This window comes from Gavia stellata, chromosome 7 (genome assembly GCF_030936135.1).
Source record: "Gavia stellata isolate bGavSte3 chromosome 7, bGavSte3.hap2, whole genome shotgun sequence".
NCBI lineage: Eukaryota > Metazoa > Chordata > Aves > Gaviiformes > Gaviidae > Gavia > Gavia stellata.
Window position 1 is genome coordinate 38,468,543 of NC_082600.1, and position 23,879 is coordinate 38,492,421.

The 23,879-nt window shown below is 42.2% G+C and overlaps 1 protein-coding gene across 2 annotated transcripts in view; it reads left to right on the plus strand.

Annotated features, from left to right (window-relative positions):
- The window catches only part of RAD51B (RAD51 paralog B), a 402,585-nt gene that overhangs the window by 263,640 nt on the left and 115,066 nt on the right, over positions 1-23,879 (plus strand). The window contains exons 9-10 of one of the 2 annotated variants that reach the window (XM_059819771.1): positions 7,355-7,433; positions 17,832-17,849. In XM_059819771.1, coding sequence (XP_059675754.1) covers positions 7,355-7,433; positions 17,832-17,849 — 97 coding nt within the window. The remainder of the gene's footprint in view (positions 1-7,354; positions 7,434-17,831; positions 17,850-23,879) is intronic. The other variant, XM_059819770.1, reaches the window with a different exon arrangement.

Genomic DNA, 23,879 nt, shown 5'->3' on the forward strand with positions numbered 1-23,879 from the left:
TGCTGAATCCATCTCATGTTTTCCCTTGGGCTTTTGAAGGCTTTCCCTTCATTAATTTTCTTACTCAAATCAGTGTCCACTGTTGCTGTTTCCCCTGCAAAACTGTCTTAAATGCATCTGCATTTCTCACTCCCTCACTTTTTCTTAAGATGAGAGACAGGGACTTCATGGCTTTGCAGTCTTAGCACTGTTTTTTAATATATGGAATTTGTATGCATTGCACTAAAAGAAAGTAACCATATGTGCTGCTGCATTTTGCGGGGTGAGACAACAGCAGGATGGTCAGCTGCCTTTAGAGTCTGTTCATTTTGCTGTTGTTTCCAGATGTGTGCTAATGGACATTTTTAGGATGTACACACAAACTCTGCTTGCCTACTTTTCTGCACTAATTGGTTTGGATTTATGGAATGCCTCTCATAAAGTGTCTCTAGCTGCCATTGTTGCTTTTCTATAAAGTACTAGAAAGGAAACTCATTCCTAAACAGTTTCCTCTGGACAGGATTTTCTTGTGGGGGAAGGAGAGATACAATCCATTTAAATTGCTCTATAAAGAGTTTTATTGAGTTGTGGCCCATTAACCTGGCCTTGATGAAAATCTTTTCAAACAACTGGACTTCAGGGAACCATATCTGTCAGGTGCTGTGCATGGCACAAGTGTGTGCATGGCACAAGTGAAATGATAGTTTCCTAAGAAATCATTTTAATTCAAACTGTGATTTTTTAAATCTTTTTTCACATGTACGAAAGTGGTAGGGACTCCACATCTACTCCCAGTACTGGGGCATGTTTGTAGCCCCATCTCTCATTGTTTACTCTCTAGTGCTCAAGACATCTTAAGCTTTCCCTGTGCTAATCCACCAAGTTTGTTTTTACCAGGGAGAATATATGTGTGGGGTCTAGATGATGAGGAAGGCTGAAGGTTGACTGCATATATCTCTTTCTCTCAACCTATCCGTTTTTCCTCTTTATTCCCAATCGTTGCACAGCCTGCCCAGCCTGTAGCCTTTTCTACTGACAATGAGCATACCAATGCAGACAGTACTGCTGGGGTGGCTGAGCTTGCTTCTGCTTGAAAGGGGAAAATCTGTGCATAGAGAGCTTTTCGTTGCAAGGGGATTTGGAGGAAGATGCAAAGCAGGGGATAATCATTTCCGTAAGAAAACACAAGTCCCTGATAAAGTCAAACAAACTCTGCAGTGATTTGCTTGTGAAGGCAATGTGATTTGATAACATCTTACTCAGATTTTGGTACTGATATCAGGTATACAATCTTTAGGAAGATTGTATATTACATACATACCTAATGTAATGGAAATCTTTTCAAACAACTGGACTGTAATTTCTGAACTTCAATCTACCCAAATGCATAATGGGGATATTTTTTCCCCACTCTTGTAAAGCCTTTTTAAAATCTACAGATTAAGTACCATATACAAGCCAAATGTTGTTATCCTAAGAATCATTTGTGGCGGGAGATCAGTAAATTGTTTATGTCCTGTGAGCTTACTAAATGATTGCAGGATACCTAAACTACATTTTTTTCACCAGAACACTAGAAACGTATTAGGGTCACTTTTTGTTTCTGCAATGAGGAGCAGTTATCTCCCAAGGTAAATCAGAACCCATTGTGAGGCTGAAGCCTCAGAGAGCTCCAAGGTCTAACGAGCACTAGTGTTCAGTGAGGCTTGGCAGAAAACACAACCATTTTTTCTCCTACCTTGTGAAAAGCCATCCCATTGCCCTGAAAGATACTTTTATATGAGAAGGGAGCAGGGAACCACTGGTATACTGCTGTGTGAAGCCTTGATGCCACTGTGGCGTTAGTGCCTGTTAGGGAACTCTTGGTTCTCTCCTTGGGCACCTTTTTGGTGGGCTGGAGGCAGCGTGACCTGTGGGACTGGGAATGAGAGCTGGCCCTGGGAACTGGGTCACAGCTCCTGCTCAAAAGTAAATGATCTGCAGAATAAGGACTGCTGCTTTTGTTTCTAGAATATATCAAATTCCTGCACATAGAGCCCAAGAAGAACCAGAAGGGAGGGCAGAAAAAACAGTTATGAGGTCTGCTGGGATATCTGATGCAAAGTCAACTTTGTTGTTTTCCTTACTGGCTTTTTCCTGGGCTCTGTTGCAGCTGAAAAAACAACCCTTCTAATCTACAATACGAAGGGAAATTCTGGCATGAAGATTGTCCGCCCAGACATTTGGCACAATTAGGGGAAAGATTTGTTTAGCTTAGTACTGATTTTATTAGTACGTGAGTCTAACTGAACCTTGAGAGATAGTCTTTTCCCTGTTGAATGACACTGTCGATGTGTAGGTTTCCTTCTCAATTCTCAGCTACGCTCTTCCGAGCTAACATGGTGTAACTGAAGAGCTCTTCTGAAATGCACCATTAGCAACGATTGTTTACTACAAAAGGACAACAATACGAATTGGCAAAAAATCCCAGCAAGCCAGCGTTGTTTCAGTAAGGGCAGCGAGTGTAGTGAGAGCCAGTCTCCTTTCACAGATCTCACGTATTCAGCAATTCCTCAGCAGATCTGAATTCCAAAATATGTATTGGCTGTAAATGTGGTTTTGTTATTCATTCGGCCCTTAGTGCACGTATAAGTATTTTGTCAGGCAAAAGATGAGATAAGGTAAATCTAGCAGAAAAAGAAATCTAAGGAAAAAAATAACACAGAACAAAATAAAAACAGAAGAATCTATTCACTGGTAAGAAGAAGCTGACATACTTTAAAAGAAGCTTCAAATGGTTTCATTCATGTTCCTCACTCATTGCTAAGAACCAATTTCTTATAACAGTCTCAGTAAAAAAATGGGGAAGAAACTGGATGTCTTTCCAGTCTAAACAGAAGTTATGTATTAAATGATAATACAGCTGATTTTCTCAAATATTTCATTGAAATATCTTAGTCCATTACTTTTGTTAAAATCATTAGTTTTCCATTATGAAAGAATATTTTTTTTACCATGTGAGACCTCATAGTTCAGTCAAAATCATCATCTTATTTCAGTACTTGGTAGTTTATCATCCTGGCATTTTGATAACTAATTTGATATAAGACTCTGTCTCCTTCATCTTCTTTACTTTTTTTTGGCACGACAGTCACTTGATTTCTGGTTATCAGACTATCTTTGAAAGTCCATCCAATACATTTTCCAATTCATCCCTTTCTTTGCTATTGACAGGGGACGTTGTCCCAATAATTAGTATTTTCTGCTGGGCTTCTGGAATCAATTTCTGTGATTCATCTCTTCCATAAAGCTTATAAACAAAAAACTGTATTAATAAAAATGCTTTCCCTAATTAAAAAACAAACTTTAATGTACAGTTTTTCTGCTGTCATCATCAATTCTCTCTAAGCCTTTTGTTTCTCAACTGCTCTGCCTGTCTCCCATTTATCTTCCTTTATCTAATGTAATGGCATCTATCCAGTTTCTATTCACTTTTCATCAAGGTGATATATTTCCTCTTCCATAGTACCTTTGTGTTCTTAATGTGCCTCATGGCAGAAATAATTTTTCAGTTGTTTAATGTTTATTCTACTTTGTTGTCAAATAATAAATAATTATTACAAACCTCCTGACAGAGAAATGTGATGCTAGAAAGGAAAGAAAGGAAACTAAGGTTTGACCATTTTGTAAAGTTAGAACTTTGCAAAACTTACTTCTCTCATCCATCTCTATCATTCGCACTTCAGTAGGACAGCAGCGTAAGAATAACTGCATCTGGATTTTATATTCCATTCCAGAAGCTCATGGATAGCTCACGGATAGCATTCCAAAAGTATCACGGATCATTTTTGTATGTCTATTTTCTATTATTTTCACCATTTAAAAAATCATTTTTGTAATCTGAATGCCTGTTAACTTCTTTAGACTATTATTTACCAATACTGTTTACTCATCTCAAAATGTGTACTCCTTTTGGTGCAACTCTGGCTGCACTGAAGTGTCAATAGGAAAAAATTTCTGGTGAGGCCTGGATTTCGTCTTTGATTCCTTGATTTTTGTAATCCTTGATTTATACTTCCACTTCTTGGCCTCCAAAACATCATTTTCTTTTCTTGATCTGTATTTTCTTCTATGTTTTGTAAGGTCCTTGTGTATGCATACGAACCTACTCTGTGTTGGCTATTCCATCCAGAGGATGGTTTGCAGTGACATTTACAGTTTTTTCTCTTTGGTTGAAACACAAATCTAAATACATACTTACTTTTTTTCAATGTAGAGTTTGGTGTTATAAAAAAGAATTCTGTGTACTCTCTCCGGTTGTGAAATATGCAGTCACACTTTAAGTGTTATTTTTCTCTGTAAGCAAACATTCGACATAAAGCAGTACCTTTGAATATTATGAGCTGTTCCCGTTTCACTAAAAAGGAAGCTAATTCTGAGCCTTAGATGTAACTGTGCAGCAGCAGCCTTTCAGAGGGGCCCTGTGATGTGCTGCTGAAAGGATGTGATTTATTATATTTTTTCATTGCTATACTTAGTTATACACATATTGTAACTGCATAAAAATGCAGTAACAGAATGTACATAGGGTTGTTTGGATGTCTATCCAATTGCACGTACAACTGCGCCTAGTGCACATGCATATATAGGTTAGTATTTATGTGCACAGTACTGCACAGAATGCCAAAAATTTGACCTTAGACATCAGATTTGTAACTGTTTCGCTTTGGGCCTTTACGATTAAACATCCAGCTGTTGTGGGAGACTCTGTGGCTGAGCGTTTGCAGTTTTTCCACCCCGTCCTCTGCCTCATGTTCTCAGAGCGGAGGGAGTGGTGAAGCACCAGGAGGCACTCTGCTTTCCTCCTGGCAGAGTCCCCCTCCTGCCGCGTCAGTGGGAAGCCCTGGCTCTTGGGATAACGACGGGCAAGGGAATTCGGGTTTTGTCAAGGTGCGTCACAGAGGTGGGGTGTGACATGCCCCTCCTTTCTCCAGAAGTTCATTCCAGAGAGAACGGTAATTAACATGGAAGAGGGGAAAGTGCTACGACAGTGGTTTTCCTACTTGGAGTCGTTCACAGAGGTTGTATCGCATCCTGCGGTGGTTTTGCCAGCTTCATATGACTGAAAGGAAAACACTGACATTTGGACTGGTCTGATGTTCTCCGGCTGTATTTGCGGTCCTTATGTGCCTGCCTTTATTTTTTACTGTCTGAAGAAGAAGGGAGACTGCGTTTGGTTTAAATTCTGAAAACCATAAAAATGTTAGCTAGCTGTGGGTAATAATGGTTATGTTTGAAGAACCAGATAGGAGGATTTTGTTTCTTCAGCCTGTATCAGAATCAGATGAGAAAGAGTTGGGAGACATCTAAGCATGGTCCTGTCTGCAGACTACACACAAATGCAAATGAAACCTACCTACTCTACAGACACCCTTAACATTTAACGTGCTACAGGAAAGTCACACGAGCCTTGATTCTGCAGCAGAATTTTTTGCCAAATCCTCTGTTTACATAAGGACACCGCAGAGCTCAGACTTCTGGTGCTTGATATTGTTCATCTTACACTTAGGAATAAATGTCCCAGTCCTGTGTATCTACAAAGTGATTCAATACTGTCTGACTTTTTAGTGAAATGTGAGCAGTTTTGTTGAGCATGAACTTCCTCGTTTTTCTGTAGTCTCTCTTGGCTTTTATAAAACCTGCTCACTGTTTTCCTGCTGATCTTTAGGCACCACCAATGGAAATTCATATGCAGTGACCCTTACGAGTGCGTGAATGTTTGGCAGAATTAGGGCATGACCTTTGGAAATAATGGGGTTTTTTTACTCCACTTGAAATCAGCAGGATCTGTTGGTGCCCCACGCCTCTAAAAATAAGATTGTTTCTGTCTGTAGTTCTAAGAAATCTGTATTTGGATGTATCTGACAGAGGGTTGCCTGTCTTGGGCTGAGAGGGTGCAGTATCTGACAGGGCTCTGGAAATTTAGGCACCGAGGTGCGTGATGGTTCCACAGCACGCTGCTAGGCAGGCCTCACAGGTGTGTTAGATGAAATCAGTGCCTTGAAGGAAAGGGAGTCGGCAGGCCTGCTCTGTGTCCTGAGCAGAAACAGCTCGGTCTCTGCCATATTGCTCTGCTTGGAGCAGACCCCTGCGGAGGATCAGCGCCGGCTGAGGGGGAGCCGCCTGCCCAAACCATGTCTCAGGGGCCAGGAAGGTGGGGAAGGCTCTTCCCGGGTCCAGGGCACAGCCGGGAGGGCTGGTTTCCAGTTCATGGCCTTTTCTAGCTGTTGAAGAGGTGAGCGGAGAAAGGTGTTCCAGCTTCGTTCAGCAGCTCTGTGCCAGGGGCAGAGCAGCAGCACGCTCTCCGCTTCAGCCCCTGCCGTCAGTGTCTTCTGCAGGGCCCACCTGGGGGCCATTAGATCAGTGTCTGTGATGATCACACTCTAGGCAGAACTTACTAAATTTATCATTAAAATGGCACTTTCATGTAGGTGACAGAATGGGGGTTATTTTGAGGCAAGCTGTGAGGGAGCAGTCCTCGGCAATGAGCAAGAATCAAACAGCCAAGCTATAAAGCCTGGCACATTTGTGTGATTTGCCGCTGCGGGTCCCGCGTCCCCTACCCTGCCAACAAGCCCATTTCTTTGTCTCCAGAGCTCTGCTGCAGCTCGTCTTCCACAGAGGACGGTTGCTCTGTAGTGGAGCCAGAGAGCTTGGGATATTTCTGGCCTGACCGTGGAGGGCCAGCACACCCGAATGCCAAGCTAAATTCAATTGCGTTATACACCCCGAGGGAATTCCAGTTCCTATTTTGAAACTCCGAGGACAGGATCCTTGAATAAAGCTTGACTCAGTCACTACCCCTTTTGCAAAAGAGGATATCCAGATAATTGCAATGGAATGTTACCGTCCCCGGAGTGGTCACCCATGAGTAGACCATACTGCTTCCAGGGGCAGGAGGAAGACGGCGGGCGGAGTTCTTGGAGAAGCCGAGGGGCGCATCTGTGGAACGGCTAATGGCGATTAAAATGGCGTTACGCAGTGGCAGTTGCAGTTTTGCTCAAAATTGTCTCCTACCTGAGTGCAACTACGTGAACCGGCAGGAATGATTAAGCTTAACCGGATGCCAATAAGACAAGCAGAACTTGCTACTTTCATGGTGGTGGTTCTTTAGGACCCGTGAATCCTTTTAAAATTGCAGTGTGATCTATACATGTGTATGAGGAGACCTCAACTACTTAAAAGTGACAAGGCTAGATCAATAACTACCTTGTTATTTCTGCAGTATGCTTTAATACTTGCGGAAGTTAAATCCCATGAGATTATTCTATGGATTTGAGCTCTGATCAGTATGTTATAAAGATGTGTACTTATATATTACTTGTTTGTTTTGCAGCTCCTGGTTGCTAAATCCCCTGTTGCTCCATTCTCCGCTTTTTTCTACACCATTGAGAAATCAGGCTTGGTTCTTCAAGGTAAGACCAGAGCATTGATTGTTTTGTCTTTGCAATTAGTATTTTAAGCAGGCTGAATGTAGGTAACAGCAACTATTGTTGAAAATGGTGCTGTTTATACCTAGTTAAAAACCCACGCGTTTAAACAGTCTGGTTGACAAGGGCAGCCTTCTGCTGCGTTCGCTGTTTTCTCTTGGATTATACTAAATTAGTTGTTTCATATTCCCATGGATCTAAGAATGGGCCTTGTAATTATTAATCAAGGCTCCCTGTTTTCCTTCAAGGTAAGGTTGAATGGTTCTGGCAACATTGCTCCTATGGGATAGATTTCTCCAGGAGAAACATACCCATTTATCATTAATAACATGCTCTAATAAATGGTTCTTCTTTAGCAAATGGCTTGACATCAATAAAAATACAGGAAATGAAGATCTGTTCTCTATTTTTGTGATCATTTTCATGCTAATGCCCCATGGTCTTAAATAATCCTCAGATTCTCTAGGATATGAAGTAGTGGATACTGAAAAGCTGGATATTACTACCATGATGGCAGGCAACTAGGGTTCCTTGTGGCCGTGTCCTAAATCACGTACTTTCAGACCACAGCAAAAACGGAAGTTCATCACTTCCCTTTTTTTCCCCATTTATCCCAGTAAATCTTCCTTTAATATCCTTACCTTTTGACAGACATTCATAGAACAATTTTGTTGAGTTGCTGTCTGTTGATATGCAGCCTGGCTCCTGACTGCTGCATCAGTTCAGCAGACTAAATAAAACTAGTCAGTGCCTGTCACGTTTTGTTCAGAGGATACACTCTGATATGCAGCCATGGCATTAAGAAAAGTGAGTATCGCTGTTTCTCAGGTTCCAGTGATTGAGAATCACTGATCTCACACAGCACTACGAACATTTTAAGGTATGTGAACAGTTCTCTTCCTTCTCACCTTTAAACAAGCTGTACCAGACCAACAACATATTTGCATTTACTAATGACTAAATATGCTTACATCTCTGATGATACATGATGTAGGAAAACAAAAGAAACAAAAAATGTTTTATGGTGCATTTTTGCTTCCATTTGGTATCTCTACATAATGATAATGTTGGGGTCTATCCGGTCTTTCCTAAGCCTTTGGATGCTATACCCAATGCATTCTTACATGGCATTTTGGGAATTTGCTCTGCTTTATTTGGTACCAGTAATTTTAAAAAGGATTCTATGGGAACTAGAAACAATTTCTATTGTTTTAAACTGGGATGGCTTACACGAGTTGGTCTAGACATGTTCTGATTCAGTATAGGGCAGAAGACAAGCTGCTTTTCTCTCTCGAATATCTTTTGAGTTGCAGAGATGTTTCTGGTCATTATAAAAAAAAAGGGAGACAATTTCCTGCTCTGTCCTCAGGCACTAATGTAGTGAAACTTTCAGAAAGAAAGATTTCCTATTTCAGAAACCAGGAACATTTGTTCAGAGAGGATCTTTATTTGTTTCAGTTCTTTTCTGCGAGCCAGGAATATATCTTTTCAAGGACTGAACTCTACCTTTGAAGAACAAATGAGCCTGGTAACATGTAATGATGAGGGAGCAGGACTCTGATAGAAGGATGGCACTGTATTAGGTGTATGGCAATTGCTCTTTTCCCTGTATCCATATGTTTCTGGGGTGCACATTTAAAACATCACTCACCATTTTTCTAAAAACAGGTGAGATACTAGTTTGGATTTCTCTAAGTAAATGCTGTCTCAATATCAGGCATTCTTTGTGCATTTTGGAAGGAAGCTTGCAGCTCTTCTTTGTGTGAGCCTTTTCTTACTTTCTGACTACACCATTATGTTTCCATTTTAGATATTTTTCTCCAGGACGGGTAGTAACCAAGGGCATGGTTCACCTGATAATGTGCCCAGACTATTTTACAGAGACTTGTAAGCACTTACACACGAGCCATCTCAGTGAGTTGTACAAAGTAAATATTGCATGCTCTCATCCCACATTTCAGCAATCGTTATTTCTGTGGAAAGAAGAAATGAGCATATCACCTGCAAATGGCTGTTTTGGGTAAGATGCAGAAAGTGGCACCAAACTGCCTCATGCAAGAGAGGTTAGAGTTTTTATGAGAGTTGTAGCTGGTGCTCCTTCCCAAAGGGAAGCTGGACACAAGGTAAGATGTCAGTAAGGCAACTGGCCACGGGTCAGCCAGTGAGGCAGTGTCCCTGCATTGCTGCTTGAGGGACATCGTATAGCACTAACAAGTGGAATCTGTCCCGCAGCCTGATTGCAAAGGCAGCTTTCCCATTCAGGCTTTGTTGTTTAATTCAGTTGGTGTCAGGAGGTGAGCACATTCAGGGTGGCTGATGGGAACAAGTGGATGGGTGTGGGAACTGGCGAGAAGCAGCAGCTGGCTGAAATGCCCAGGATTCTTTCTTCTTACTCAGGGGGTCCCATCCTGGGACCATTAACCAATAGGCCATAAACAAATTGATATCGGAAAATGTGGCTGGAAGCTCCTTGATTAGTGAGGGTGAATGGGGAATGAAAGACAAAGTGAAAGTGTGATTTAACAGTTCCACAAGCAATTTCCATTGCCACCTCTGAGGGATTAGGATGTGTGGCATAGGCTAAAAATGAGGAGGAGCTCCCCCCTGCTTTTGTTCTGTGGGCCAGAGGATAATAAAACGGCAGGAGAGGCAGTGTGGCTAGTTAGGGATTTCACAGGCTGCTATTTGATGCAGTTTAAGGAGCCCTTCTGCTATTGTTGCAGTTAAAATGGGAAGCGGAACTGTTCTCCAGTCGCAAAAATCTCCAGCGTCCTCAGGAAGAGGGCTGAGAGCAAAAGGCTATTAAGATGGTAATGCTGCCTCATTTGGAGGAGTGTATCAAAATCCTCTTTGTCAATGTAAATCGCTGCTCTGTTTCCCTGGTATCTTTGCATCTCATGGCCTCAGTGCAAGCACAGAAGTGTTTGGAGGAGACCCTAGTGAAGGCAGAACTGCTTCTCTTATATTGTCAGAGGAGAGCTCCAGGCTGCCCGAGGGTGCCATGGAGAAAACTTCTTTGCTTTTATAAACTTGAAGTGTTCAGGGATGAAAAGAATGCAGTTATTCACTCATTCTTTTATTTCCACTTGCAGACTAGACAAATGAAATTTGATGATTGGAAAGCAAGATTGGCCAGTCAGAGATTTAGCAAGGAAAGTCAGTCTTCAGTCTCCTCCTTTCATTGCTTCGGTATGCTCTGTGCTGTGGAGGGGGTGGAATGCAAACCCAAAAAAAGCCTCAGTTGCCTTTGCATTGCAATACAATGTCATGTAATGTACTGCCATGCTGTACAGTGTGACTCTGTGATGAACCTGAATTGTGATTGCAAAATCCAATCTGACAGCAGCTCTCTATTTTGTAGAGATCTTAAACAGAGAGGCAGAAGCCTGGATCTAAGCACCACAAAATATTGGAAGTTTTACTGTCTGCTTGTGTATTCTGTTTAAGGACTTGCTGTTGCTTCCCTGATTCAATATACTAGTTAAAGTGAATGAAGTGATACTGTCAAAAAGAATGAGTTAAAAAGCTCCAGATCTACTTGATTAAGGGTGCAAGTCACAAAATTATTTTTCTCATTAGCAGTGATATATTTTCTGTTTTGGATTGGAAATTATTAGCTGGTAATTCTGTTCCTGGTGTATCAGTCAGAACAGATTCTGGGCTGTTCTTGCCTAGTTGTAGTTTCATTGAAGTTGAATGTAGCACATACTGGGTTAGGTCAGCTGAACTAGAAGATGCCACTTAGCCATGCACATACACATCCAAAAAGAAGATAGGCTGAATAAGCTGATGTCACTGTTAAGCTGGATTCTCTGGGCGATCGTCCGAGTCTAGCTTTAGAAGCAGCAGCATTCTGGGGCATAAATACAAGCTAGCAACAGAGCCTAGCTATTAGCAACTGTTAGCTCGGCTGTCTGTGGAAGTAAGCCTCATTTCATCTCACCTAAGTAAATGCCCTCTGTTACCAAGAGCATGCTGCTGCAAAAGAAGACAGGGAACATGGTGGCTGGTTGCCAACTGGAGAGTCTATTGGGACTTTTCACTGAATGCTTTAATCAAGTGATTAATGTTGCTCTTCACTGAAAGAGCTCAGAAGCACTGAAAAAATAAAGCAAATAATACGAGTGAGCTAGGACTTGCTTTTGAGTAATGATTTATTTTCAGTTTCATAGGGTTCAAAGATGGGTGGAATCCGCAGTTCATCCAAACTGACCTCCCATATATCATACATGTTTCTTTCAGGTACCTGATAACTTATGTGACACTGAATCATGTCTTCTAGAAAGGCATTCACTTTTAATTGAAGACATCAAGAAATGTGAGTTCCTGGTTTGCCTTGACAGTGTTTTCAAGTTTTAGCTACCTTGCTGCTAAGTACTTGTTCCGTATTTCAGATTTTGCCTGCCTTCAACTTTTGGCCTCAGTTCTTGTTATGACCTTCAGTGCTAAATAAAGGAATGTTGCCATTAAATGGTTGCCATTTTGCATGAGTGTACTTGACATTAAGATTTATCCTGCTATGTTTTATTCTTCCTTTTGAAAGTAAGTTACAACTATCTGCAAATTAACCTCAAAACATTTGTGTCTCATGCTGACTGGCTCCCCTCACTACCCAAAGGACAAAATACCTTAGATTGCTAAAGGGAAGATTCGATTTTTGTGCCAGCAGGACTGGATGATTAGTTAGTTGATTAATCTACCCTTTCTCCTGCCCTCTTTTCCACCGCACTTGTCTGTGTGCGCACAACCATGCTCATCTTGCCTGTAATGTCTTATTGAGGCAGGTAGCTTCTGATGAGTAGAAACAAAAGATATGTGGCACTTGGAAGAGAGTGTCTTAAGTTTTAAGTTTCATGGTACTACCAGGGAAAAGGTCTAGGAACAGCTAAATCTAGGGAAACCTTGGTACATTATGTTTCATTTGTCACTAACGTAATGAAAGAGGCTCATTTTGATCTCAAAATAGCATAAGGTCTGGGTTTGTAGTGCAGCATAGCAATCCCTCTCCAAAGTGCTATAACTAATTTATATGGCTGAGGCAAGTGAAAAGTGCCTCATTTTATTTTGTAAAGAAATGCTTTGGTAATGAGTAGTGAGGTAGAAAGGGAATTCTGAAAGAAAGGGCAGCATTATTTGTATTGTATTGTGTGAGTTTGAACAGTGAGAGACAATGAATTACTGCATCAAAAGCTTTTATTCAATTGAAGAACTGTAACTATAAAGTGACCTTTGTCTGGAGCAACATGGATATAATCTGTAAAATGAAGCAGGGTTGTACTTGATGTGTGAATAGATGGAAGACAGATTAATGGGAATAAAGTTGTGCATTGCTATTGAGATGGTAACAGATTTGCAGTGCCACTGGTGATTTCCGGCCCTATTGGAGGGATAAAGATGAACTGGTCATTGTTAAGATCTCTGTGGGGTGGAACTGTTTTTGCTGTATTCCCCACAGGACACTGAAAGCCTCACACTATTTCTAACAGGTTTGTAATAATGAGAGCAAAAAAGGCACGATTGGTTTGTAGGCTAGGTCTATCCTGGCAGCAAGAAATGTGAAAAAAATAAGACTCCCATCATCCCAACGCCAGCATAATCACCTGTACATGTACATAACGGACATGACCTTCTGTTCAGCCAGTTCATGGCAGTTTGGGGAATGGGTTACTAAACCTGACCCAGGAATGGTGTTCACTTGGGTGAGGGCGTCCTCACTAGGTGGCTTTGCGGGAATTGCTCTACTGCTCTGCAGCAGTGCTGGCAAAGCCTCACTGGAGTAGCCGAACTCCATGGCTGTCAAACAAGGAGTCCAGAAGAACAAAGCACAGATGCAAAACCAACTAATAATGGTAATGAAGAGAGGTGGAGGGAAAATACTTTAACTGTGAAGGAGGACTAAAGGCATCTTGGGTTTAGATCCAGTAGAAACAAAATGAACTCTGTCATTTCAATAAAATTAAATGTTTGTCTCTGCAAACATGATCTTTCTAGTGGCATAGTAGAGAGCCAACAGATTGATAAAGTTTCTGACCATACTTATTGCTGTGAGCTTAACTTGTGGGAGAATATTATGCTGGATAAATCCAGTTTAGCACAAAGTATTGAATTACCTGCTTATTTCTGAACACGTATGTGAAGACACTGAAGATACAGTACTGCTTTCTTGCACTGAAAACCAAACGTGTGCCTGAATGCTTTGCTAGATTGCAACTGAAGTGCCAGCATTTAATTTTTTTTAAGTTTTACTAAACGTAATATGAAAAAAACTTAGTGCAAGCAGTGTGCCAAATCTGTTCTCATTTACACAAGTGTGAATCAAAACTATTTTTTTTTAAACCAGTGTTGTTAAAACAATGAGCTGAAGAGTGTAAGTCTGTATGTGCAAAGACATTCCCTTCTTTTCAAGGCTGGCATAGGCTTTCTGGGACAAAATGGTCTCACTTCAGAGAAATCTTCTCCTTACCAGTCTCTCTGTAATGAATTCCTGATCAAAGAGGGCTGCTCCCCTGTTTTTTCAGTACAGTGCTAAACCAAATGGCCTTTTTCCAAAAGGCTTTTAACATAAGGAGTGAAGTTGTCTGTTGATTAGAGGTAGTATCTGTGATTTGTGACAGTATATTGTTCTGGGAACTGAACGTTGTTGTAGAAGACCAAGACTCTACTAGTAATTGCCTGGATTTAATGTAGAAGATGTTACATCTTTAAAGCTACAGATTTGTAGAATAAGGTCAAATGTACCTAAAATGGACTGAACATTCTTAAGCAAACACATTAATGAGTAGGAAGCAAAAAAAAAGTCTATCCAAAACCATGTTTTTCAGCCAGAGTAAAGTCTCATGCTTTTGTGTGCAGCTTATGAAAGTAAAAGGCAGTTAAGTCTCACTGTGATTTATCCCTTTCTCACGTAGGCACAGCTAGATTTCTTTTGCTATCCTTAAAGGTTATGTCTGTTCTGGCTTCACCACTAGCATGTTTGGTGAAGGCACCGCTACTGTCATTTTGTCTTGTAAAACGATAGTTAGCAGTAGAGGACTATGACCCGAATGACTTAACCTTGGTGGTACATGCAACTTTTCTTTAGCTATTGAACTTTATGTATTCTCCGTGTTAAAATGTTGTAAAATCTCTGCGCATACAGCTTGGTTGCCAAAGGGAAATACTGGACACTTTATTGTTCCCTGTGCTGGGGAGGGGAGAGTGGTGCAGAGATCCAACAGTTAGCTACAGTCTAAACCTGGAAGCCTCCAGAGTGCAATCCTGTGTAGATAGGCACATTTGAATAGCAGTTCATCTAAACTAGAAAACTTTGCAGCGGGGGACGACGACTTATTAGCACAGGGGGTAGCACTTTGCAAATAGGGTTCCCGCTGCTTTGGCCCCAGTGCTGTTTTTCTGTGAAACTTTCTCTATGTTTCTAGAATTAACACACCTACAACAACCTCAGGTATTTCTGTATCTGATGTGTAGACTTGCCCTGTCTTTAAAACTGGACTAACCACAAATTTAAATGATCTTATCACATAAGCTTAGATCTGTCTTGATAAGATGGAACAGGAATATATAGCACTTTCATTGAAACAGACACACATGTGATAAACCCTCCCAACAAACAGATTTTTACTTCAAAAAGTTTTTCTCATTACAATCATTCCCTAAAATTAATAACATTGGGCTGCTACTGTAAAGTATTTTCTATAATGTTCATTTGAACTTTTAACATAGTGTTATTGATTGTTGTTGTGCTACTTCTCATTGTTTATGTTGTAATGAAACCAGCATCTGATCCTTTGTCATTCAGTTCTGTGAATATCCCTGAAAAATTTGTGAGATTAAATTTCAGGGCCAGATTGAGTTAACCAAGGGTTACAGAGATGAGAGAGGCAACAAGTTCAGTCAGCAGTTTGTTATAGCATGGTGTAGCAGCCCTGACTGTTCCTAGGTTTGCCACCTGAATAACCCTAGAGGGTCTGTCTTAGGGCTCAGCTGAGGCAAGGCAGTGCATGCATGACTGCATGGGTGAAGAGGAAGCACAGGCAGATGATGCTACAATTAACAGTTCAACAAGAGATGTTGTTGCTGAAAAGATTTTACTTTCTTGTCCTGAATCTCATTTTCATTTAAACTTCCTAGCTTTTCCATTACAGAAACAATCTCCCATATAGTCCAACTCCCTGTGAAGGTGCACTCTCCAGAAGCAGCAGCAGAGATGTGAAGAGTGACGTTTCTAGAAAATGTTGTGGGACTATTAGAGCACTCTCAAGCAGTCTGCAACAGGGTGATTTCTCAGAGTGCTGTGTGCTGTTGTGTAGACCTCAGCTGGGATGTGCCTTACTACTGAGTGAATAAGCTTAGAATAAGCAGGCTGATGTCCTGAGTCATGAACACCAAGCATTGCACTCTTCAAGATGTTCTGAGTGAGTTTAGGGATGAGACTCTTTTGCTTAGTAGTGTATAGAATACATCCCATTCCTCCTTCAGGCTCCGTGTGTTTGATGAAGGACTTCAGTCTTGAGTCATGTCAGATGGGAGCTGCACACTACACCTTTTACTTTCTTCATGCTGTGTTTGTGCTGCGAGTGAATTACCCAGAACAAGGTATTGGGCAGCCAGGCACATACATTGCAGCTGCGTGTTTGTAGACTGTATCCTGTCTGCCGTGGCCATTTGCTGAAGGTCAGAGGAGCAGAACATCCTGTTTGCTTAGTTTTCTTTTGTCTGCCCCGTGCCAGCACAGGGAGAATATTCCTATATATCTTTTCTTTTCTGCTCTGAAATTGAATCACAGTACTCATGATTGTGTTCAATAGCTGGAAATGCTGAGGATATCCGATTGCTGAGGTCTCTTATTTTAAACACCACATGCCAGGAAAAGTATGTGGGATCCCACCAGCTTAGCACTGGAGGGTGCAGGATGCATCAACAGGAAAACCAAACAAAACGTGAAGTGAAACTCATTTGAAAAGGGAAGGGACTCATATACCACCCATCAGCAGTGTTTAAACTCTTCGTATCCACACAATAGGCCTTTTATTTTCCTTCAGTTCTTCTCAATATGCAAACTATCTTAAATTGATTTTTAGAGCTGCAGCTGTCACCAAAGTCAGTGGGAGCTGTAGGTGCTTGTTACCTTTGAAAATCAAGCCAGTGTATCCTAATGTGGTAGCAAAAGCCAAAACCACTAAATTAGGGTGGTTAAAGCATAACTCTGATAGTTCTGTAACGTGGTCCCAGCCACCTTCATGTTTGATACAGAGGCAGGGCCTCATGCTGTGCACACCGGAGCTCAAAGGTATGTTGTTTCTCCTTTGCCTTTCAGCCCTCCTTCCCCTACAACTTTGTGGCCTTGCTTCCTCACTACAGTCCTTCCAGATGAGTAATACTGAATAGGACTCTACTGGAGTTTAACAGAGCTAGCTTTTATTCATCCAGCATACTTCGTTTTCCTTGAGAAACAGCTTTGCTCCCCTTTTTCTCTTGAATGTGCATCAGGCTGAACTGGGGAACGAGCAGTCTCACAACAGACCTGAAGCCTCCCACCTCCTACTGTAGCAGCAGTGAGGACGAGCAGCCACCCAAGGCTGTTTGATTTTCATTTGGAAGATTTGTCGTGCCCTAGGAAAGGTTCCTAACCAGTGGCCAGAAGTCAGAGCAAGTCCGTATTTCTCCAGTGTAGAATGAACTAAATTCCACTGTCACGGCTGAACACAAGGGGAGAAAAGTGTCCCTCCAGCTGGTCCCAGCTGTCTGGGCTCTTCTGGCAGAGGGGGTAAATGAGCTGGCCCACCTGAGGGCTGCAGCCACCAGCATGGCGCTAATCGAGGCAGGCTTGCCTTTTGCTTGGTTCAAGAGCGTGTCTTTTGTGGACAGATCTTTGCAGAAAAAGAGCCTTGGCTGAGGATGAAGCCGTCTGCCCCCCTTTGCTCCCCTTCCCAGTCACCACTGGAGCAACTGCGTCCACCGACACCTGTTTTCAGTGTAGCTTCTTGACTATGCCTGGGTTGATGATCAAGAGAGGACTGCATAATTGCCATTGAATTTGTTCACCTGTCCTTCCCATAGTGTGAAAAGTGAGTGATAATTCAGTAACTTGTCCAAAACAATTACTTGTCCAAGGAGAGTAAAAGTCTGCAGGAATGCACAAATGGTAAGTCTGTGGTAAATCGGGTTTGCCACCTGTTTGTTACGGATCAGAAGGTATGGATTTTGTTGAATGACTAAAGGTCTTTTTGTCCATAAAGTAGGAGATGTGGCAGGGAGGGGTCTGCTGCTGATGTTGATTTCAGGAAGTGTGATCAGATGCCTGGATGTTTTCAAACAAAGTATATTCCAAGCCTAAACTGTGTTCCTCATGTGCACTTCCTTCAATAGTTGCCAAGGATTAAGTTGTTTTGACTTTCTTTGGTTTTGGTTTTTTTTTTTTTTCTTAATGCTCAGAATCGGTAGCTTAACTGGTTCAGAGAAAGCTAATTTAAATGGCCTTCTGTTATTGCTTGCCTTTTAGACTGGCAGTTTTCTCAGTTCATTGGTTCTGTGACATATTTTTTTTCATAGTGCCACATATTGTTGGTAAAATAAGGAGACTTGAAAATAGAGGAAGTAGAGGTAATGTTGATCTTGAAACACCAGCAATTGAAAAGACCATTCACGGTTTCCTTCAAAACAAAGCCAAGTGGTAAGATAATGCTAACCAGGGCTGGGTGCCCAGGAGAGCATCGTAATGAAGCATCCACTGTTATTGTTCAACTCGTGTTTGTTCTTCATGTGAACAAAAGGAAGGAAGAACTCTGCTATCAGGCTAGAAAGGAAGGAGTCTTTGTTGCCCTTGGCTACCCTAACTTTAAATGTGAGGAAGCACAGGGCACTGCAGCATAACCTTTCTGCAGTATTAGATGGGGAAAATTGATAGTTCAGGAGGTTAAGGGCGGACACTCTGTTTATCTAAAGACTAGGCTTCCCTTGCATGACAGCCCCAAATCAGGTATGTTAGTGCTAGTATTTATTTAGATCATATGAGGTTTTAAAACCCTGGTTTTAAACCATGGTTCCTTTGCTTTGCTGCTTCTCTGCCATTTGATTCCTCCTCTGCATTGTTGCTCACCATCAGGAACAGTAAGAGATGCTATTTCCTTATTGAGTGTGACAGGCACCGGGTGTCCTGAGTGTAAAGTTCAGTCATGTTGCTGAAGCATCAGGAATGTATCTGCTGGAGACTGAGTCAGGCTTACTGTACTTCTCTGCTCCTGCTCCACCCATAGAGTTGTCTGCTGAAGTGGCAGAATCCCTGCCATCCCTCTTCCCATCCTTCAACTCATGAGGCTGACACACTGTCAGATTAATGACAAAGTTTACCATGTTCAGAGCCATTGTTTCAGATTTTCAGATGACTCAGGCAACGACTGTGTCATCAGCTAAGCTTAGGTTATGATTTAAAGATATTCCTTGCAATCATGAAAGTTTGCTTAGCCTGCCTGTGCGTTAGTCTTACTCTGGCTTTGTCTAGTCCATGTACCATCTCTACATATGAAGACGCACTGGAGAAACAGATTTACACCCCATTAGAAGCAATGCTATGTTGTTGGGGTGTTTGAAATAAGTGGGTGCGTATTTTGATTCTGCTACAGAGTTCATTTCTTGTATATGATGCTTTGAAATTTCTGGACGCAAAATGAAAGCAGCCCACAAATACTTATCAGCTTTGCCTTCACATTCAAGGTGCACCCATGCATTGATTTCTTGTTAATTCACAGGTTACTGTGGTGCATGATGTACAAAATGACATTTTCACACATTTATGACAGAGTCTATTTCCATAATTCCAGAATCTAATTGCACTCACAACTCTATTCTACTTCTTAGCTCAGATAAGGGATTTGCTTTCTCCAGTGTGTAAGACACAAGTTTCAAAAGACTGCTTGCAAACTTTTTATAATTCAGTGGCTTCGTAGATTATATGTTTTGTGAAGGCTCTGCTGACATTACTGTAGACAGAGCAAGAACTTTAATTAGAGAAAATAGCCTTGTTTGGTTTAATGCAAGTGTTCTGAGGGCATGTTGATTTGGCAAAGAGAAAGCATTTGACAAGAATACAAAGAGAATGGGGAGAATCCCATGAAAATATTGAGAGAGTCAAGTGTAAGGAATATTCTTCAAGGGGCCATAGTATGTCAGCTATATGCAAAACTGATGAAGGCAGGAGAATTACGGCCAAGCTCACATTACATACTCGGCTTGTGGTTCTGGAGGTGATCGGCTTGTGTGTAAAACCATGTTGGATACAGGAAAAAATAAAACAAATACTCCATATTATGTTATTGGTATTGTGGCTCTGTAAAACCACTAAGTTCAACACAGAAAATGGAAAGAAAACTCTGAATGTCCTGGAAAATAAAATTAAAAAATAGAATGAACTCAGACCACCCACCAAAGTAGCCTTCTGGAAACAGATTGATCTTTACTTCACATAGTAGATGTGAAGGCACAGTAAAATGCTGAAAACCCAGATGGAGCAGTGGGGGAATGACTCTGCCCATGCTTAGTTTTTTACGTTACTAGCATCTTAAACTGTGGTGGTTCTTTGAAGAAAAAAAATCCAAGATTGCATTTAGCACATCTTAGTCAAGCCACAGCAAGTATACTCAGTTTACAAATACAAATGTTTTGGGTTTGTCTTGTTTTCCTAATTGCTAATCCTAGAAATTATTTGTTTCCTAAAAGCTAAAAGGGGTTCTTTCCTTCTCACATATCGTCATGAGTGGTTTTAATGGAATAAATTGTGTCTTCCCTGCCAGCTAAAACAGTTGTCTTCAGTTATGCCAGTCAAGGAGGTTTACGTATGCAGTTACAGTTTTTGTACTTGGGTGTTAAAATAAAACTGAAGAAGCACAGAAGAAATAGAATTTACTTAGGTTTTTGGTGGCCCATTTGCTGAACAGAACTAGCAAGGCTGACCGAGTAACTTACATTCGTTAGTGCAATTGAAGACAATGGATGAGCTTCTGAGTACTGTCAGGGAACAATTATCTTGAATAAAAGTAGGTGCTGGTTTGATGCATCTGTAATTAGAGCTGCCTAGCACTGTGGAAGGGGTTTCCTTTCCCTCCCAGGGCTAGAGGGCTTGGCAAAACTTCCTTTGGGATGAAACTTCAGAGCATTTCTCTGAAAGGCTTCTTGGGGAAATGACAACCCTATGACTTTCTTTATAGAAACTGGTTTTATGACCATCCATATCTATCTATCATTATTTCAACTTCCAGAGGACGTAAAAGACCATGTAGCAGATACCAGAGGATTAGAAGTCTGGTATTAAAGCCTTGCCTAGTGGAATTTCTTCTCGTTGCTGGAGCATCTGTGACAGACTTCAGTGAAGGTTTTAATTGAGAGTGAGGGTCACGCTATAATAGATATGAGGAGTGCGGGTGGATATGGCCATGGTCTAACCAGAAAGAAGAGAGGGAGCATCGTGGGGAGCACAGCTGTGTGTTGCGCTGCAACAGCACATGTCTTGTGGGCCATTAGTGGATGGGGGTAGGCTAAGCCCTTGCAGCATTCCTCTTCCCACTGCCTCACCTTTCCAGCTGCTTGGAAAGGGAAAGCTATTTCAATACCTTTTTACAATACAAATCAAAAGACATCTCTTTGATTTAATGAAATTGGGTGTGATTTACTCCTTTTCCCTGGATAGAGGCTTACTGGAGCTCACAGGGAGCTACCCTCGACACAGGGAGAGAGATGCGGTCTTCACATGGCTCCTCACATGGCTCTTCACGTGGCTCGTGGGGCTTCTAATCAAGGGACTGAACTTGATAACAGAATAGTTTGCTGTGGGAGATAGCTGAAACCTGCCTGCAGACAGGTAGAAGCCTTTTATAAAAGAATCCTAGTAAAAAGACTAAACCTGTGTGGTGGGTTGACCCTAGCTGGACACCAGGTGCCCACCAAAGCCGGTCTATCACCCCCCTTCCTCAGCTGGACAGGGGAGAGAAAATATAATGAAAAGCTCGTGGGTTGAGATAAGGACAGGGAGATCCCTCACCATCACCGCCAAAACACTCAACTTGGGAAAATTAGTTTAATTTATTACCAATCAAAATCAGAATAGGATAATGAGAAATAAAACCAAATCTTAAAAACACCTTCCCCCCACCCTTCCCTTCTTCCCAGGCTCAACTTCACTCCCGATTTTCTCTACCTCCTCCCCCCGAGCGGCACAGGGGGACGGGGAATGGGGGTTGAGGTCAGTTCATCACACGTTGTTTCTGCCGCTCCTTCCTCCTCACACTCTTCCCCTGCGCCAGTGTGGGGTCCCTCCCACGGGAGATAGTTCTCCATGAACTTCTCCAACGTGGGTCCTTTCCACGGATGCAGTCCTTCAGGAACTGCTCCAGCCTGGGTCCTTTCCATGGGGTGCAGTCCTTCAGGAGCAGACTGCTCCAGCCTGGGTCCCCCGCGGGGTCACAATTCCTGCCAGCAAACCTGCTCCAGCCTGGGCTCCTCTCTCCACGGCTCCACAGGTCCTGCCAGGAGCCTGCTCCAGCGTGGGCTTCCCGTGGGGTCACAGCCTCCTTCGGGCATCCACCTGCTCCAGCGTGCGGTCCTCCACGGGCTGCAGGTGGATATCTGCTTCTCCGTGGACCTCCATGTGCTGCACGGGCACAGCCTGCCTCACCATGGTCTGCACCAGGGGCTGCCGGGGAATCTCTGCTCCGGCGCCTGGAGCACCTCCTCTCCCTCCTTCTTCCCTGACCTTGGTGTCTGCAGGGTTGCTTCTCTCTCTCATTCTCACTCCTCTCTTCTCCGGCTGCTGTTGCACAGTTGGTTTTCCCCTTCTTAAATCTGTTATCCCAGAGGTGCTACCGCTGTCGCTGATGGGCTCGGCCTTGGCCAGCGGTGGGTCCGTCCTGGATCCGGCTGGCATTGGCTCTGTCAAACACAGGGGAAGCTTCTAGCAGCTTCTCACAGAAGCCACCCCTGTAGCCCCCCACTACCAAAACCTTGCCACGCAAACCCAATACAACCTGTTACCAGAAGGAAACTTTTTCAAGTGAACTGATCTGACAAAAGAAACCAGAATAAATAAGGCAGTGTTACTGCAAAACAGTGTTTCTTAAAGAAGCAAAATGGCTTTGTTTCCAAACAAGCAAGAGGGATATTGATTGCTACAGCAGGGGTCTAATGGCATCACATTCACCAGCCTGGTTGTTTACTCGTAGGGATACATTGACTGAACGTTTCAAGCACTACAGGAAGAAAGGAGAGACTGAGGACTTCACTATGTTTTATTAACATTTTCTTTCCAACACAAATCACACTGAAGAAGACAACAGATAAATTCTGATTGCACTTTATTATTAGTTGTTGAGATACGCATTTATTACAAGAAATGGGAAACAGATTACACCAGCAAGCACATCTGGCCTCAGATTGGCCTTCAAGTCATCCAAAAAGAAGCACGAAATATGGCGTTGTTTACAGCCAGGCACTTACAATCCCACACAGCTGCAGGGGTGAGAGGCAGCAGAATAAACTCTCAAGACAAGCTGACAACAGCTCCACTGCTGGGGTGCCCCTTTTGCAGACGAGACAACAACAGATGAAGAAATCCTGAGAATGACCCAGAGCAGTGCTCATTAGTGAATGAAGCGCAGGCAGGAAATGGGACAAGATTCCTTTTGTCATAGTTTTTCACCCAGCTGTCCGCTCGTCCCACAGCCACCCACATGCAATCAAATATAGTCATAGTCAAACTCCAGAAAAGTTATACAAATAAAACCTCCAGTGATTGCATACAGACCCCTTCCAAGTTACATTTGCCCCATTAGCAAGGAATGAAAAATTGCTGGGTTTAATCCAGGCACGTTTATCCTTGCAATTGAGACTTATTACAAGGGGTTGTATTCAGGTGAAGCTGATAGAATCGTGTAATTCCTCTTACTCATGTCTGTCTGTCCATCTGTTTCTCTGTGTATCTACTGTTTATTATTGATTATTAGCACTTCTATTCATCTGTTGTATTTCCTTCTTATGGCAAAGCTGTGATTTTTACTTTATGCAGGTGTATACTCTTTTTGTGTAAACCAGATGTGTGTTATTCCCAAAATGACAGCATTAGCAAGCAGAGAAAAACATTTCTGGACTTCTGAAATGGATTCTCTGAGGAATCGAATGCTATTTTGAGATTTTTAAGTTATCATAATGACATCAAGACTCCCAACTTCTTGGGATCTTTTGTTTGTGAGTACAGCTCACGTAAAAACTTGCTCATAGGTTATTAAAAAACTTCTTTTTTTCTCATGGATTGAAACCATTTTTTTACCTGTATTTTTCAGCTGGAGTTAAAGAACAAAAGTCTGTTACAGACAACTCTGTAAAGAGCTCTCCTCCTTCCAAATGGCTGCCATCCTGCTGCTCTCCACCAGGACTGTGACTGCAGGG